General features: G+C 33.1%; 1 protein-coding gene across 1 annotated transcript; it reads right to left on the reverse strand.

The window, feature by feature from the left end:
• Positions 1 to 868: 868 nt before the first annotated feature.
• mGluR (metabotropic Glutamate Receptor) lies at positions 869 to 16619 on the reverse strand. Its single transcript, XM_085659007.1, has 5 exons — positions 14656 to 16619; positions 10839 to 11662; positions 6849 to 6961; positions 4388 to 5519; positions 869 to 2365 (listed from the first exon to the last, which is right to left on the reverse strand). The coding sequence occupies exons 1-5, from the start codon at positions 15201 to 15203 to the stop codon at positions 2217 to 2219; spliced, it is 2766 nt and encodes a 921-aa protein (XP_085515133.1). The 5' UTR covers positions 15204 to 16619; the 3' UTR covers positions 869 to 2216.
• Positions 16620 to 19021: the final 2402 nt, after the last annotated feature.

A 19021-nucleotide genomic window follows, 5' to 3' on the forward strand; every position in this document is an offset into this window, starting at 1 on the left:
ATATTCTATAAATATTTTTCTTCTTATATAATGTATATATATGTGTGCGTGCGTGTGTGTAAGTGTATATATATACACACATACAATATATTGAAATTGTTTAAATATTTATTTGAAAATCTCTTAAATCTTTCGCTTTTAATTTTTTCATATTAATAATTGACGATAAATAATATGCTTAAATGATGCTTTTTTGCAATAATAGTAGGTAATTCGTTTAATTGTTCACTTGTTTAAGTTGATATCATTATTTCTTTATTATATTATGTAAGAAAAATGTTTGCGATGATAACAGAATTATGACAAGGAAAATTATTAATACAAAATTCAAAAACTTGACGAAATTTTTTTCAGAAATATTTAACGAAGAAGGTTAAACCTTTGAAACAAAGAACGAATTGTATCTATCTAAACATTTTTTACTTACTTAGTTGACTTATATGTTTAATCTAATGTGCTGATCCGCAAAGTTATTGTACGATACACGTAATTAAACATGTAATTGTACGATTTCCTTGTTCTTCTCTTCTTATTTTATTTTTTCCATTTTTGTTTGTTTTTTTCATTCTCTTTTCTTTTATTGACAAGATCGCAGAATTCCAATATACAGATATAGCAGCGAGATGTGTAAATTAATATGAACGATTGTGCGAAGCGATTTGGGTATAAAACGAACGAGTAACAGACGTTCATTCGAAAAATTGTTCGATTTGTTTCGAAGAATATATGAATGTGATTAAAAGAATACAAGGATGGGCACGATCAATGAAGAGAGAGAGAGAGAGAGAGAGAGAGAGAGAGAGAGAGAGAGAGAGAGAGAGAGAGAGAGAGAGAGAGAGAGAGAGAGAGAGAGAAAGAGAGAGAGAGAAAGAGAGAAAGAGAGAGAAAGAAAGAGAGAGAGAGAGAAAAAGAGAGAGAGAGAAAATCTTGCAGATGCAAGATCATTCGAAAATAAATATTTATTTCTCTCATCTAAAACGTTTGAGATCTGTATTGCTCGTTTTTCGATAACTTCTATTTTTCTTTTTCTCTCATAGTATAAATTACAAATATTTCATAATACTAAATAGATAAATAAATAAATAAATAAAAATGACTGTACAAAGAAGTATAAATAAGTAAATAAATAAATATTTAATTCGAATATGTATATCTAACGTAGATTAAATTTCTAAAACGTTGCTAACATATCGTAAAATCGATAACATTCGAATTAATTAAAAAGGAACTTTCACACCATTCTTTTCTTTCCTATCAGAATTTCACTGTCTTCCGATAGTTCCAAAAAGTATCTTGAGATTGAATTTATCGCCTAGACGATCGAATGAAACTTTCGAGCACGTATTTTTATGTTACATTTTAATAGAATTTCTTTAAAACAATGTAAAGAATAAAACGAAACACGATGGTTTCGTTCGTTATTTCCTCGTTTACTTATATTCATAAAGAAAGTCCGCTAAATCGGTTTGGTTGAATCATTCGTCTTTTTCGCGAATTATTCGAAATTAATTAATCTTATTTATGAATTTTTTGTGATACAACACGATCGTTTGATGCACACTTTTTACATACATAGATATATATCTATCTTTTTATACATATGTACGTATATTCATATATATATATGAATATATATATATATGAATATATATATACCAAGGATAACGTTAACAGTAACAATAACGACAACAATGATCGTGGTTGATTGATCGATGGTCTTGATATACATATATATACACACTGTGTTTTGTAATACATTAATAAGTATAGTATTAATGAATTAAGGATGCAAAACACAACAAAGCATTCGTACGAATGTCGTCTGTTAAGTTAATCGATTATGCAAATTATTGTTTTAACATTATCTCGATAAAGGTATAATATTTGTACTCCAACACACACTCTCGAAATATTGTATATTATGAAATATGTACTTTGTACATAATTCGCGAATGAAATAACATCGATCGATATTGTATCTTGTCTTTTTTTATCTTTTTTTTATTTTTATATTTTCTTTTTTCTAATTCACACAGTCTCGTAAACTTTCTCTCATCGTTTTTTTATATTCTTCTTAATCGAAGAAATTAATTTACGATGGAATATTGCATTATTATTTTTTCTTTTTTTCCTTCAGTAATTTACAATCCACTCGTTGAATATGTCTCAAATTTATCGAATATGTCGAAGTACGTAAAAGTAATTGGTGAATCGATTTACAATTGAGCCACCTGTTCGTTATTAGTTGTCATGCTAGACGAGTTTGGTGCAAGTGAGATTTCTGTTACACCCACCGAAGTTTGTACGGCCGCTGTGAGTGCACTTTGCAAAGGCATACTTTCGCTGACTAATTCGCAGGCAGTATCTGAAATATTAAATAATAATATGATAACATTAATTTTTAGGTTTTTAGTGATATATATATATATATATATATATATATATTATATCATATATATCGGAATCGAGTCTTTCATCATTTTTTAAATAGATAAGTTAACAGATAAATTCGTACGGATCATTCATTTCATATCAATGGGAATTGATAAAACTAAGTAAATAATCTCAATTTTATCAAGTCTTTCTATCTTACGAGATAATACCCGAACAGTTTTAAATTATCTTTTACCTAAAAAGTCACCAGAAAATCTAATACATATTCATAATCTCTGATGAAGAGAACGATGAGATAGAAATCCTCTCTCTGTATATGTGAATATAATTTAATAAATTCATTACTATTAAATGTCACTTCGACCGAATATTTCCTTACACCCATAACGTCAGTAGATAAATTATAATAGAAATTGGATAGCATCTAATATTTTACGTTTGTTCATGTAAATAAATAAATTCATTTTATAGAATTATTATTTATTTTTTTTAACGTACTATTCTAACATCACTGATTATTAATTATTGCTGCTCGCTATTATGCTTTTCAATATTAATGTATATTCAACGGGAATGGCTAAAATTAAAAATTAAATGGTACAGGAGATCCAAGAGAAGAAGATTAAGAGTCAGATAAAAAAGAAAAGATAACTTTGCATATTATTGTAAGTTTCGCATAAAACCATTGCCGTCCTTTTTTCTTTTCTTTTTTCTTTCTCCAAGTTTTTTCAATAATTAAAATAATTTGACAAAGTTTACGAAAAAAATTTAACGAAGTTGTAATCTTGATTCAGTAAACGCATCTTTCGTGTACGCCGCGTTTTAACGAAGAATTTCACATCGGAATATGAAATGGAACGCGTAGAATGCGATCGCGATAATATACGAGCTGGCCAAGTACGTATGTACATAGTACGAGAGCGAATGTACTCTGTACAGTCTAATTAAAGAGTAGCAGTTACAAAGCGCTTTGGCATTGTGCCGAGTATTCTCATTACTGTTTCTGTCTCTTCATAATTCGCAATTCATCCGACTAATTTTTCTCATTGTTTTTGCTTTAAAGTCACGTTCATTACATTTTGTCAACTGTGATAATTATTTTCAAAATAAATACGAATAAATTTGGTTTAAGAAAACGAAAACGAAAACGAAAACGAAAACGAAAACGAAAACGAAAACGAAAACGAAAACGAAAACGAAAACGAAAACGAAAACGAAAACGAAAACGAAAACGAAAACGAAAACCAAAACGAAAATGAAAATGAAAATGAAAACGAAAACGAAAACGAAAACGAAAACGAAAACGAAAACGAAAACGAAAACGAAAAAATATACAAAGATAAAAAAGAAAAGAAAAAGAACTTTTGGAAGACATTATAGAAAATATGCTAGATTTGTCTTGACAGAAAAAAGAAAAAGAAAAACATTGAGTCTAAAACCGCATAAAAAATGGGTCACGCTTATTGACAAAACTGTGCGTCGTAGTAAGGCATTAAGATTATCATTCGTTGTTACGTTTTAATGTGTCATAGAACATGATGTTTCGTCATTATTAAAATTCTCCTCCTACGTATGTACATATTATTATTATCACTCATATATATTTAGTTTAAGACGAAAATTCGATATTTCGGAGATACCGCAAGGCATTATCATGATGAAACAAATTCGAAGGAGTGATTGTAGGGTTTATAATTATCTCGTTACACGTAGAAGGCTGAATTTACTGCAATGTTGAAAACGTCGATGTTCTTCATTAAATTGAATAATTGGAAAATAAAAGATTAAACTCCCTTAAGATAGACGATCGTTTGACCTAAAATTGCTTTGTATTGTTACGATCTCGAATAAGAAGAAAGGATATTAGATAACGATATGTCTAATTCGAGATAACGAAGTACGAATAAAAGATGAAAATCGGATCGAATCGAATCGATTTAAATCAAATTTAATCTAATCTAATCGAATAACCAATTGATTTACTTTCACTCACATTTCGTGACTGAAGAAGTTCCAGCGCTGCTACCCTGTTTCTTTAAAGTGTTGCTCTTGATGAAAGTTTTGCCTCGTATATTTTTATCCGGTTGGAAGACGATAATGTAGACTTTGGGTGCGTACAGACAAACGAGGGTAACCGATGCGCTGAGACTAATAGCGACACAGAGCGTCGTGATTTGGGTCTCGTGAGCGTTTCCAGTTCCGAAATAAATGGGTACAAAGCCAAGCCAGATAATACAGGTCGTGTACATAGTGAAGCCAATGAATTTGCTTTCGTTAAAGTTTTCTGGTATCTTTCGTGTTTTTACGGCATAAACGGTGGAGACGAGGATCAGAATAGCGTTGTATAGTTGAGAGAAGAGAAAGCTCATATCTTGAATGTTACATTTCAATATGACCTGTTTGCGATCGGGATAATAATATCGCGTGCCCGGTGGCTCGACGACCATCCATATAAGAGTCAGGACGATTTGGAATGCTATCAAGGCGGCCGCTATGCAAACTTGTGAGGTTGGACTGATGTATCGAGGTCTCACTGCAGATCTCGAAGCTGCATCGAATATTCTGGCGATACGATTGGTCTTGGTAAGAAGAGCACCGTATACGGCGCTGAAACTCACGCCTACACCAAATCTTTGAAGGACACAGGTAACTGTCGTCGGTGTTACCAGTAACAGAAACGTGTTCAAATAGCAGACCAAAACGCCAGCTAAAAGAACAACGGTCAACTCTCGTCCAGAAGCACGAACTACTGGAGTGTCCCGATGTTGAAAGAGAAGACAAGCCACTGCCAAGGTTGCTGCTATCCCAAGACAAGAGATCACAGCTGGTGCTATTGCAAAGGCGCTGCTCCACTTGATATGCTTCACCGGTAAATGGTAGCAACTTTTTTTGTCTACATGAGGCCACAAGCCTGGCCCGCAATCCATGCAGGTATACTCATCGTACACGAACTCGTACTCTTCGCACTGATCGCACACCCAGCAACAAGTGTCACCCTGTTGCTTCTTTATCATACCTGATTCGCAGGGTAAAGAGCATGCTGAGATTGGTATGTCTTTTGTTCCTCGTGCCCATACCATCTCGTCCGTCTTAATATCCAAGGAGTTGTACCATTTGCCTACGACCTGAAATCTTTTGCGTTTTTATTTTCTCCCTCTTTCTCTCTCTCTCTCTCTTTCTCCCTTTTTCTCTCTCTCTCTCTCTCTTTTATATATATATAACTTCCAACATGTTTTTCTTTCAAATCCTTTTATAAGATACGTGCAATTTATAGTAAATCGGATATATGATATTGAGATAGCTATATTTTTTCGAGATCCAATAACGTTAAATGGTCAGATAGCTATCTGTTTCTCTCTTTCTTTTTATCTTTTTAAATTCAGAAATGCAAATATTAGATTTTACATCCCATTGCAATCATAAATTTATCTTCTTTAGAGAATATTTTATTTGAATAAGAATAAAAACAAATAGAAAATAAAAAAAATTAAAAAAAAGGATTAACATATGGAATAAAACGTGGACAAGTTTTGATCCGATGTCTCATATACAAAGATATTACAGAAAGTTTGTACTATAAAATATGCAAATAAAAAGGATTTTCACGCTTTCAACATCACGTTTTATTAACGAAGCTTGATTGTTCTCTGAAAAATCGCTTAAGGGCTAGCTAGCTAAGTATATTTCTGAGAATATGACTAATAGGAAAAAAGAAGAAAATTTCTTTCATGCTCTAATAAATATCTTCGTTTATACGCTTTTATGAAATATTTATTTCAACTTTAGTAGCATGTAACTATAAATTAATTGATGCTAATTCAATAAAATAGTCGACGATTGTTGGCTAACCGGACTACGTACGGTTTTAACGGAACAAGAATTTATATTTGCCGTGAAAGGAGAAGAGATTTGATATAATTAAATGATTCATCGTTGTTCACGATAAGACGAAATATTAATTAGGCATATTTAGAAGTTATAATTTGTCGAAAAGAATAAAAATTCATAAAAAAATATAAATTGAGAGGGAAAATAAAAGAAAAGAAAAGAAAAGAAAAGAAAAGAAAAGAAAAGAAAAGAAATGAAAAGAAAAGAAAAAGAAAGAAAGAGAGAGAGAGAGAGAGAGAGAGAGAGAGAGACAGACAGACAGAGAGACGATTTGTGGAAAGTTTCCAACGGAGACAATAAGAGAGGATAATAGCTTTCGTGTCAGTTCGAACGCGAACTTTTACAAAAGTAATTCGAAGAAAGCGAATTAAACGGAGGTTCTACAAATGCGATTTTTCTTTTTTGCGGATTTTCACGAACGTTAATTAATTGTGAGGAAAAAAGGAAGGAGTGATATCTGAGAGGAAACTCGTTTCTCTCCTCTCCTTTTTTCCCCTTCTTTTTTATTTTGTTCTTTTCTTTTTCTTTGTTTTATTGTCTGTTTCTCTTATCATCTTTGTACTTGCCCGATAATGATAGCCATCGGTACCGCTGAGATTCGACTTTCGGAAATTCAGGATTTCGTATCTTGCCAGACCGTCACCGTGTTCGTCGAATTTCACCTCGCTGCCTGCGGCGTCTGGAAAATGACTGAAAATCTGAATACCTTCGAGGCTTGGCCCGTGAAATGGCACGTAATATCGCGAAGATACACTCGGTGAAGCTGCAACGAATGGGTTTTGAAAATATATCGGTTAGGAGCGACGTGAAAAGCGGTTATCCTTTTCCAAGAACCTTCAGTAGAGATAACTGCCGCCAAGAGTTTCCTTTTCGAATTTTGTTTTCGAAGAAAATGCATATTGTTTGTTCTGAATTTTTGCTCTTACAGTTTTGTTCTAATAGAATATCTCGTCCGTTGGAGTACGTCCTAATCTTAATCATCTAATTCCGATTTAAACAATGTGATTTAGAAAACTGCATAATTTAACAGACTTTTTCCTTTTCAATGTCATGTTAATTTTTTCAACAATAACATTTTGCAACCGATAACAGTATTTTTCTCTCAGAAATAATAAAACAAATCAGTAGGGGATAGTTTTATTGAAAAATTTACTAATTATGTACAGATTTATATGAAATATCAAAAGTAGGAAAAAGTCAACTCAGAATTGGTTGAAAAGAAATTAAGAAACTAATTATAGTGCAAAGGGTTGAATAGTTACAAGTATGTGGCATTTACTTACTATAAAAAAATCGAAATATTTTAATCGTAGATAATGAAGCAAAATCTAATCAATAAAATATAGTTATTAAATGTTCTAATTCTTCTAGAAAAAAAAGATTGTATTTTTCATCGACACCATATCGTTGGAGACATAAAAAGACTTAAGTTTTTTTTTTTTCAAACAGTTAAGATAGATTAAATGACTTTAACAGATTTAAAAGTGATAAGATGATCTTCGAAAATAATGGAAACATATTCTTTTCGTCGATACTCTCTCTTCGTGAATTTACATTCGACTTAGATCATCGTTTTATTACTCGGTACATCGAGTACTGAGAACAGAGAGATACGAAGGAATACTTGCGCAAATCGATAAGAATTTGCTAATGCATATAGCTACGACAAATAGGATATGACGAATTGGTGGTTAATCGCACGCGATGAATGCGCATACACGGAAAATGTCTAATTATTGAGACTACGAACATTCTATAAGTCTTGATGGCCTTATTGATTCGTTTCTTATTGTCGAACAATGTCTTATCTTTCACGAATCGAATGCATGTGCTACGACCTTCGATCTTCTTTGTAAATGAAGATTGATAACATACGCTTGGTATTATTATAGTAATGTATTTTATTTTACGCTATTTTCGACTATTAAAGAAATAAAGAACAAAAAGAAAATGAAAGAAAGAAAGAAAATTTCATTTAATCCCTTTATTAGAAATATTATAATTATCAATTAATATTGTGACGAAAAAATGAAATAAGATCAGAAATACAAATATATAAGTGTATGTCTTTAAAATTATATGGGTTTATGGCGAAGAATCAATGGAAAAGATGAAAATCACGTGTGTTCTTTTGGACGATTTGTACGATTCCATTGTATGATTCTGATGAAGAAAAAAGGAATCATAATAATAGTAATAATAATAATAATAATAAAGTTTATAGAATACATTGATCAAAAAAGACACGATCGTCTTCGATGGCTCATGGAGTATTCCCTTTATTCGAAAATATCATCGAGAGATCTTCCTGTTCAGTGACCTAAATAGACGGACATCGCGTAACGTAATTTCCTCGTTCTATTGTATTATCCGTGAAGCTAATATAATAGCGAGCGAGTCACGCTATGGGAGTCAAAGTAAATCGTCGCTTACTAATTAATCGGTGTGAAATGATTGGCTGAATTATGTATACCGTACATAGGTATACATTTCTACCTATTCTTCGATTAATCGATTGATCGATCGATTGACACGTTTCTCTTCTAATTCCTCGATTATCTTATATAATTGTAACGAGTGATAAAAAATATAATTTTCAAACCACCTGTCTATACAATTGACATCATCGATCTATTGATAATATCGAAATTTTCTTAAAAAACGATTACAATTTTAAGTAAATATTTTTTACAAATGACATTCAAGATATTGTCGCAATTCATATTTGATATACATGAATATATTAATCTTTAATTTATCCTCAAATATTTTTTCCCCCTGACAAACATTTATTTGGAAAAAAAAGAAAAGAAAAAACATAGCTTAACATCGTCCATTTAACATTTATTCGTAACCTAAATACTAAATATTAAAGAAAAACTTTACAGTTCATTCCCTTTGTAACTGTATTTAAGTAGGAAGATACATAGATATTAAGAAGATCCATCTATTCGCGAAGGAGATTACTGAGATTGAAGTTTAATAATAATAATATGAATTTCAACGCGGTTATCGAATCGGGAAAGAGATCAAAGAAAAGAGACTCCACGGAGAAAGTTCGTATTCCCTTTATCACTGAAAGTACCTGCAACGGCGTGACCTTAATATTTGAGCCGACGTTCTAGGCTGCTGCTAGCCTAAAAACGCAGCCGGCGAGGAATAAATGCGAGAGCCATTATCTCCTGCGCATTTCGTGCGATATCGTCGCGTGTACGTTCGTGACACGAATCGATAATGGTACGCCCGTCGGATGAATCCGATTCAATTCGAAATATTCCGTTTAATAATACACGTATCATCTCATCGCGAACTCATAGAATCAACAAAAGTTCTACTTCCTCCTATCTAAAAACAGTCCCCATTCCCAAATCCCTTCCACCACCCTCTTCCTTCCCCATCCCACAGTTTCTTTTCATTTGATCTTCTCACTCAAGAAATAAATTCGAACATGCTATAAATATTTCTGTTGTGTGATGCGTCTATTTGTCGAAGTTCTGACCTCGATAAATGTTTTTCTTAATCTAACCTCATCCTGGACTGTACCTTTCCCCTTATGACATATGGATTCTACTCCGTCTACGATAATTTCCATTTGTATCTAGAATATTTCCTTTAAAGACTTTATATCTTCAAGGATAAAATGATCGATTACTAACGCAAAAGAAACTCGAGGGATACCCAACTATGTATACGTTCGCTTGTCTCTCTCGCACGTGATCGATCGATCTTTCATTGTTTTTTATGATTTTCGAACTATCGGTAATAGAACGCATTATTGTAATATAAGTTAAATGCAAATCGGTGTCACGTTGATTCGACTTAGAAAATTTCATTCGAAAATATATTTATCCTTCTTACTTATCCTTGACTAAATGTCATTTTATCGGAAGGAAAAGAAAAAAAAAGAAAAAAAAAGGTAACTTCGCTGAACTAAATGCTTCCGATCGATAGTAGTCGCCGTTCTGTTATATACAGTCAGTCGCAGAAATATTCGGACACTTTTTTTTGATCGAATAATTTTTTCTATATTAAATTTTCAAAGAATTTTGACATTTAGTAGGAAGTATGCGAAGAATTGAACGTTCTATTTTCAACGTTTTTTATCAAGTATTTTCCGCTGAAAAAAAGAAAAAAATTCTTTCACATCGATTGATCTTGTCTTACATTGATATAGCACGTATAATTAAAATCGAGCAATCGATAAGAAAATTGAGAATTTCTAACAATCTTTCCATTCTCATTTTTATATCCGATTGTGTAAATTCTCGGGAATTTATACAATCGAACGTTCAGTTTACTGCATATGAACCTAGTAAATAGTCGTTGCTTTTCTCGGTCGCATAATAGCAAGAAATGAATTTGATTTACGTTAGAAAGGATGATCGTTTCGTAGTATTCGAATATATAAACTACGTTCATATATACGATATGTTTTATTATAGATAAGAGTTAGATCAACGTGACACGAAATATCGATCAAGACCCATTCGTTCGAATAAGAAAATAAATAAAAAGAAAAAGAAAAAATAATAAAGAAATATAAAAATCGAATTTACCTTTGAAGGAAACGTTCAAAAGATAATCTCTGTAGAAAGCACCGCGATCGTAATTAGCCATCGCAGGACAGACTCCTTTCTTACCACAGAGATCACTTTGAAGATTATGAAGAGCCAATGCAAACGCATAAACAGCATCAACAACGAATTGGACTTTAGATTCTTGTTCGTATCCTCTGCTTGGTGTCAATCTAAATTCAGGATTACAAATCTTCCTCGCACCATTTGTTGATGAAATCGTAGTATGTGCCTGATGTTGAGACTTAGTGTTTTTCTTTAAATCGCAACTAAAAACTTCTTCCCAATATTCGGCGAACCAAGGATTCCTATGATTGTTTTCTGGCGTTAAGTTTGCCATATACTCGTCGAATTCTGGAATATTTTTTGATTGAAGTTCAACGGTAATCGCTCCTTCGGCTTCTTCCTCTAAACCTTCGACGAGCTTTATTTGTCTGCCCCAACCATCACTGGCTAACCACTGAAATGGTTGACTGAGGTTCGATCTCCTCGTTGCTTCGAGAATTCCTCGCGCATCTTCGGCTCGAGTGAAGAGGACTACTGCTCGAGCATTCGACTTCTTTATCAATCTCTGAATAATATCGTCGAAGATCTTGTCGTTTGCTGCACTCGGTACCTTTACTGCTGCTGCTATGCAAACATTTCTCTCGATTGCTTCACGCGTGAACACTTCGATCCCATATTCGCCGTAGCTACCCTCTGAATAGACGGTCGATACGTAAGACCAGTTAGCGCTCTTCACTACATCGACCAAAGCAATCGACTGGAATGTATCTGGTGGTACTGTCCTTGCAAAATAATCGAACCTGTACAAGAAGAAAATTTATACGTAACTATAACAAATATTTATATTCAACCTATCAACACGATTTATAGCATGTCATATATATGTATGTGTACACGTACCTACATCATAATAATTCATACACCTAATTCATATAAATTAAAAATAAAAAGGCTTGAAAATCATTAAAACTTATATATTATCCTATACATCATTTTGAAAACTACAAAAATGTGTTCATCGTCAAAACTTTAATTAGAATAGATTTCTGGAGCATTGATTATGTAGTCCTTTTTTTCTTTTTTTTTTCTTTAATTTTAATAATACCAGGATTTAAAACGTTTCACTGAAATGTAATAAAAGTCGTAAAGCTCAATTTACCAAGAGCATCCCATGAGAAATCAAATAAATCAATGCGGCTTTCGTTTGAGGAAAATAAAAATCACTAACCTCTGAGAATCAAAATAGTATATCATCTTAATGATCAACACATGCGGAAAGTATCAACGGTCTACACGCAATTCCGTTCGATGTCTCGAGGGTTGACGTCGAAGTTTCTCCGGAGAGATCTATAATCGAGCCCTTGGGACAAATTGGGTTACGCAGGATACAGATAGAAGCCAGTATCTCTGCCAATCGATATACACAGATGATACTCTCGATTTCAGAGAAAAAGAGTCGTTTGTAAGAACGCAAGTTTGCAAGCAATATCGTGATTCTAAGAGGGAAGACCTTTCCCGGGTATATTTTTTTTCCTTTTCGTCAAAAAAGACGACATTACAAATTTTTTATGCTGACGAGCTGCTTAGATCTAATAATATCCTTCGTCGAACAATTAATGACTTTTCTTTTATTCTTTCATATTTTGCGGATAACAAAAAAATTACTTGGAAATAGAGAAAGAGAATAGAGAAAGAAAAAAAAAAGAAAAATTAGACAAAAAAAGAAAATATGACAGAAAGTATAAAAGAGAAGGAATAGTAAAAATAGAGAAAAAATATTACAAAAGATATGTATATACGAATAAAAATAAGTGAGAAAAAAAACGATGATAAAAATGGGTACGAAGAGAAAATCTTCACCTTTTATACATGAAAACACATGCATACATTTTCGTCTAACTAAATACTTCTTGGTTAATTGAAAATTTTTTTCTTTTCTTTCTTACTGCTACATATTTAAATATTACTAGTGACATATATATATATCTTTCTCTCTTCTCTTAACTATTCGTTTCGAGACAAAAACCGGTAGAAGTACAAACGGAATAAAAACAAATGGAAAAGTTAAAAGAAAAGCTTTTTTAAAGGATACCTAATGAAACCGAAAGCAATATCAACGTTACAAAAGCAGCCTTTTCGGGGCTTGCGTTAAGATGAAAATGACAACACAGTGTGCTCCAATTGAGTACAAAGTATAGAAAAAGAATATAACTGAACTGAAGTATATAGTTATTCTTATTTCTATTGTGCTACTACCATTACTACTACTAATACAACTAAATGCAAAAACAAGTACCAAATTTCAATTTCATCCTCTCTCGATCAAGTGAATTCCTAAACATAATCTTGAACGATTGAAAGGTAACATTGAAAGACAACTTCACCGATTTACTATGTAGCTTCCTGATCACTTACCACGATTCAAGAGAATCCTTTGAAAGAATATTTGTTGTTAGTATCATTTTCTAATAAGAACTGTAACTTCGTGCGAATGTTTGACACATTATGCAATCCTTTCTAAAATAAAGTTACGCAATAGTAGAAGTGACTCTTTCTTTCTCTTTGAAATTGTCCACGGAACACGTAACTGTTTGTAATTAGTTCGAAAGTTTTACAAATCGAGCAATCGAGCACAAGATCTTTTTCGTTTTTAAAGACACGAACATATGTACCGAATAAAACGAAAATTTTTACCGGATAATTATTTCTGAAACTATTTGAAATACCCAAAAATTTTAATTCTCGATCATATAAAAGTCTAAATGTGTATATATAAGTGTGAACGCGCTTGCGTGCGTGTGTGCGTACATGTGCATTCACTTTACCATTAAAACAGATTATAGAATTAATTTGAAATTTATATCGAAAATAAAATTACTTTCAACAAAATATTCGATTCGATTCCTGCTTTTAAAAAATAGCAGTGCTTTCAAGTATTTACAAATTTGACAAAAATCGTATGCATTCGATGGAAAACGTTCAAACTCTAAAAATATATTTAAAAAAAAAAAAAGAAAAAAAAAACAGTTTTAGGCATATTATGAATTTTTTAGAAATTTTATATTAAAAATAGTGAGATAAATATTAGAATTATATGTAATATATTTCTTCCTACATATACTTCTAAATACATGCAGTGATTCATACGTATTTCTATAAAAACACATGTCATTTTCACAGTCTAGATGATTAAGTGAATTATTTTGAAATTCATACCAAAAATCAATATACCAAATATATCAAATATATGTTATGAAGATTTACAAATAATTACAATTCAATCCAATTATCTTAATAATAATAATTACATTTCAATGAAAAATTGAAAGATTTATAACTAATTATATATGTGATAGAAAAGATAGAAATTGTGCAAAAATATTTAAAATATTGGTAGCTATTAACGCAAATAGCATCGAAGACATGCCTATTGCAAAAATATGAAAATATTCGATCACACGGAACTGGTGATATTTTTTTACCCTCTATAACTCAATTTAGTTCTTTTAGTTATATCTAAGAGAAGACATGATATTATATAACATAAAATTTATAGTATACCCATAATATATTAACATAAATATAACCTTAGGATATATGAATTATCAATTAATTTTGTGGAAAAAAGAAAAATGAAGTAAAAGAAAAAATATATACGAGTTACATAATCTCATCAAGGGTTAATGTATAGGTGGAAAGAAAAGAATATTGAAAACTGATCTCATCATCTTCTTCTTATTTATTCTCGTAGTATTATAAATAAAAGAAAGAGATAATGTAAAAAAAAACAAACCTGGTTTTGTCACTAAGAGCCTTGGCCGTGGATGCTGGTGATATTTGTGGTATGTGAAAGAGGCGCAACAGATTGGCAACCTGAAGCGATACAGAACTGTAGGATCCACCGATGACGCCAAAGATCGGTCCAGCACTAGCTGTCTTCTTTACTCTGGGCGTTGATCGATCTGCACACTCGAGCACGCTTATATCCAAATTTGAAAGTGAAGCGCGAACGAAGTGTAGACTCTGATTGAGAGCGTAGGTGTCTCTTCCACAAGTGTCCAGGATGTGTACACCCAACATGATGTCCGGCAATATCCTGGTCTCTCTGTTGATTTGATCGACCGCAAAGAGCATTGCCTCGAGCCGTTGAACGCCACGATTGTAGACGTTTGGTCCGCAAGCGGAACCGCCTTTCTCGTGGACGGGAAACAGACCACCGAGAACGATATCTCCTGGTATCAAAACGGACTCCCTTTCACTGTGTATTCGAGATCGACTGATCGACGGTAACTGCTGAAGCGTCATCAAAAGGATCAACGTGTGTAATAAAGAGCGTCTCATTTTGACGAGAATAAGAAAACATCGAGCGCTACTTTTCCGAATCGAATGAAGATCGCATCTTTTATATTAGCTTATTCTCTTTCGATCGATTATGTATTCGTTGCTTTCTTTTAAGATTAACATTTAACTTTTCTAACATTCATAATGGTCATTATCGTTATTTTCAACGTTTTTAGGCCTTTCCACGTTTTACAACTCGTAGGCATCTCCTTCGTTTATTCACTTATCGAATAAAAGTTCAAAAAGTTGTTAGGCGAGACACTTCAAAGACACATGTCGAGTATCTTGAAATCTTCATTGAAGAATTTATATCCTTCGATCGATCTCGAAACATTTTCCTTCCATTCTAAGCGGAGGCAAAGAACGATCAGAACTAGAGATCATCTTGTTTATTCGTTAGTTCGTACTCTTCCGTCAAGATTGCGCAGTCGATTTTCTTTTAAAATAGATCGAAAGTCACGCAAGATGCCGCCTCAACTGGCGTATCTTAAAATTAAACGTTCTTCCGTTATCTTATCTTCTATTGAAAAATGTTAATTTGTCGATCATTATAAACATCTTCCATTGATTAAATAAATAAATACAAAGCGTTGTTATCGATCGATAAATCCTGATCGAGAGATAGCTCGTTCGTGAAACTTCAAATCTGATGTACGAAGCTTATATAGGTCGTGGATGCATTAGCTATATCCAAGTTTCCAATCACAGGGCGGAAGTTGTCCGCAAAATTATTCATCTAAAAGCCGGATATGCGGAGCCGATACGTTCGACGAAGAACGACGTTGTTAACTTGCCGATCGCTTCTCGAAAGCTTCAAGCATGAAACTCGATTGCTGTTGAAACAGCGCCATCACTGTTGAACCATCGTTTGCCACAAATTTTCTATCGATCTCGATCACAAACTGATTGGATCAATTGCCATTCGAACTAGCCCTATACAGAACTAAATCTTTCTTGTTTCTAAAAACTCGAGATACGATATTTTCCTCAACTTTCTTTCTCGATGATTCAGGTTCTCGTTCACGATCCATGCATTCTTCATTCAACTCCGGACGTCTAATTTGCAAGCAACCTCGGCATTTCCGTCGTCGCCGGAACTTTTGCTTTTTCTTCTACTTCTTCTTTCTTCTCTAGAGTCCGAAGGAGCCGTCCTTTCCTTCCTCTCTTTGTATCACTACCCTTACTTCTCGAAACTACGTCCTCTTCCTCCAAATAAAACTTTTCCAGAAATGTTGAACTTTTATCCAAAGTCGGACCATCCGTTCAATGTCATATGGTTCTCTTCAATTCACCAAGGAAATGTGTTTCTCCTTAGTTTAGTTTCGTTTCCGACCTCCCTTTCTTTTTTCTCTCTCTCTTTCTCTCTCTTTTTCTTTCTTTATCTTTTTATATATATACATATATACATACATACATACATACATACATATATACATGCATATATATATATATATATATATATATATTGATCAAAAAGTGTTGCTTTCTCGGATAGCTCGACGAACCGACCCGTTTTCTTTGACAGAAAGCTTGAAACAGCGAAGTGGTGTTCTCTTCTTTCCTTCACTTCCCTATTTCTCTTTTTCTTTCCCTTTTACCTCCAGCCTTTATTTTCCTGCTCTCTCCTTTACGCTGCAATGGATTCGAATTTCCGCGATACGTTTCAGCACTTCCTTTTTTAGCGTGCTTTCCTCCTCCTTCGATGCTTCCTTCCACGACTTTTTCGATGTTCCCTTCATCGCAAATATCGCTTTTAACTCCCAACCCTAATTTCTTTTCGTCTGAACGAAAAACAGTAACATCGCAAGGTCCCTGGTTGTGGTCCTTTTACTGATGCTTCTCCTCTTGATATTCGATCACTGCAAAGCCCTTTTTCGATTTCGTTTCTTTCTCTTCTCTCTCTCTCTCTCTCTCTCTCTCTCTTTCTCTCTCTTTCTCTTTCTCTCTCTCTCTCTTTCTTTCTCTTTTTCTTTTCAGCACACGACCTCTTCAAATGAGCGACACTTTACTAAATGAGTTCTAATTCGTGTCACGCTCCCTGTGATCCTTCAAACTCGGATTTTACTAACTTAACGTGCTCGAGCCACTTCGAGCTCAGCTCGAATCCTAAACGAAATATAGCTACGTATACTGAACAATTTTTTCTTACAGTGCTCGCCGTATTAATGGTACTCGCCTCTTTCTCGTTGAAAGAAATTTTCGTCCTGACGAAATTATTCGACTAGGAGCAAATTCTTGGGATGACGATAATAATAATAGTAATGATGATAATAATAATATTGATGATGATAATGCTAATAATAATAATAATAATAATTTCTCGGCAAACTCACGGTTTTGAGATCAATCGTTAATTCCGGACTGATCAATCTTTTTTTTGATCGAAGTTTAAAAGCTCAAAGCAGAAAAAAGGGAAATGGTGATGCGAGAATGAAACAAGACAACGAGGATCGATAATCGTCGATCGGTTTCCTTCTCGCTGCTCACAAATTGATGTTATCCTGTTGAGATATTTCTTTCTTGGTCTGGTTCTCATCCTTCAAATTTCCGGCTAATCCTGACGATAGCCGGGAAACTAACGTTCTTCTTTTCTTTCTCCTCCTTCTTTTTTTCTTCTCCAACAAACGTTCGAACGACGCAACGCAATGTATGTGTATACATATCTATATATATATTTATATATATATTTACATATATATTTATGTATATATAATATATATATAAATTTATATATATATAAATTACTATTATTATATATATATTTAATTATATTAAATAATTAAATTATATAAATTATATATATAAATTACATATATATATAAATATATATATATATATATATATATATCGATCTTTCTTTTTCTCTCACTCCAACTTATCCTTGGTCCAGTCACGAGAGAATCGTCGAGTATCGAGTGTCCTGACACACATTCCTCTTCGACGTTGCTACTCCCCTCTTCCTGCCTTTTTTATTTCTATTTTCTTTTTTTCTCCCACTTTCTCTTCCTCCCTCTCTCTCTCTATTCTCCCTCCTCTCTGAATCTGTGTTTCAACAAAAACAAATCAATATCACGTCACGATGTTGAACTTCCTCGTGGTTCACTGGCAACTTGTTATTTTCCCACGCAAGGAGAAAGAGAGAAAGAAGTCCTTTCAGACCTTCTCTTCTTTCCTCTTTTCACCTCCAGTAAGAGAAGGAGAAAGGGAGAGAAGAAAAGAGAGAAAGAAAGAAAGAGAAAACTTCTTTCCGAAGATAAAAGTCTCACATCCGTATCAGCTCTCGTTCAATCCGCTAAATTACCAGCTAAAAATTCAAGCTTGAAAATCGATGCTCGTTACTGCGATATTTTCTTCCAAAAAGAAAAAGGAGAGTAAAAAAGAAATCTATATATATATATATATATATATATATATATATATATATATATATATATTTGTGCGTGTGTGTGCGTGTGCGCGCGTGCGTGCATGTATACATATGTATGTATAACATTATATGTATATATATATATATATAAAGAGAACGATATATTTTAATCGTGCTACTTTTGAAGAGTCTCGGAACACGCACGTGTATGCATATGAAATTCATCTATTTCTTCTTCGAGATATGTACATACATTACAATAAGAAAGTGAGAAGAGCGTATCGTGGGGCGTGAGAAGAGTGAATGAAAGTTCGAAGGTTGAAAAGAAAGAGAGAGAGAGAGAGAGAGAGAGAGAGAGAGAGAGAGAGAGAAAAGGGCGATAACCACAAAAGCGAATTTCTAACATGCGGTACTCGATTCACGCTCTTTACCAACGTCCAACTTCTTTTCT

This window comes from Vespa mandarinia, chromosome 8 (genome assembly GCF_050613455.1).
Source record: "Vespa mandarinia isolate Hongniang chromosome 8, ASM5061345v1, whole genome shotgun sequence".
Classification (NCBI taxonomy): Eukaryota; Metazoa; Arthropoda; class Insecta; order Hymenoptera; family Vespidae; genus Vespa; species Vespa mandarinia.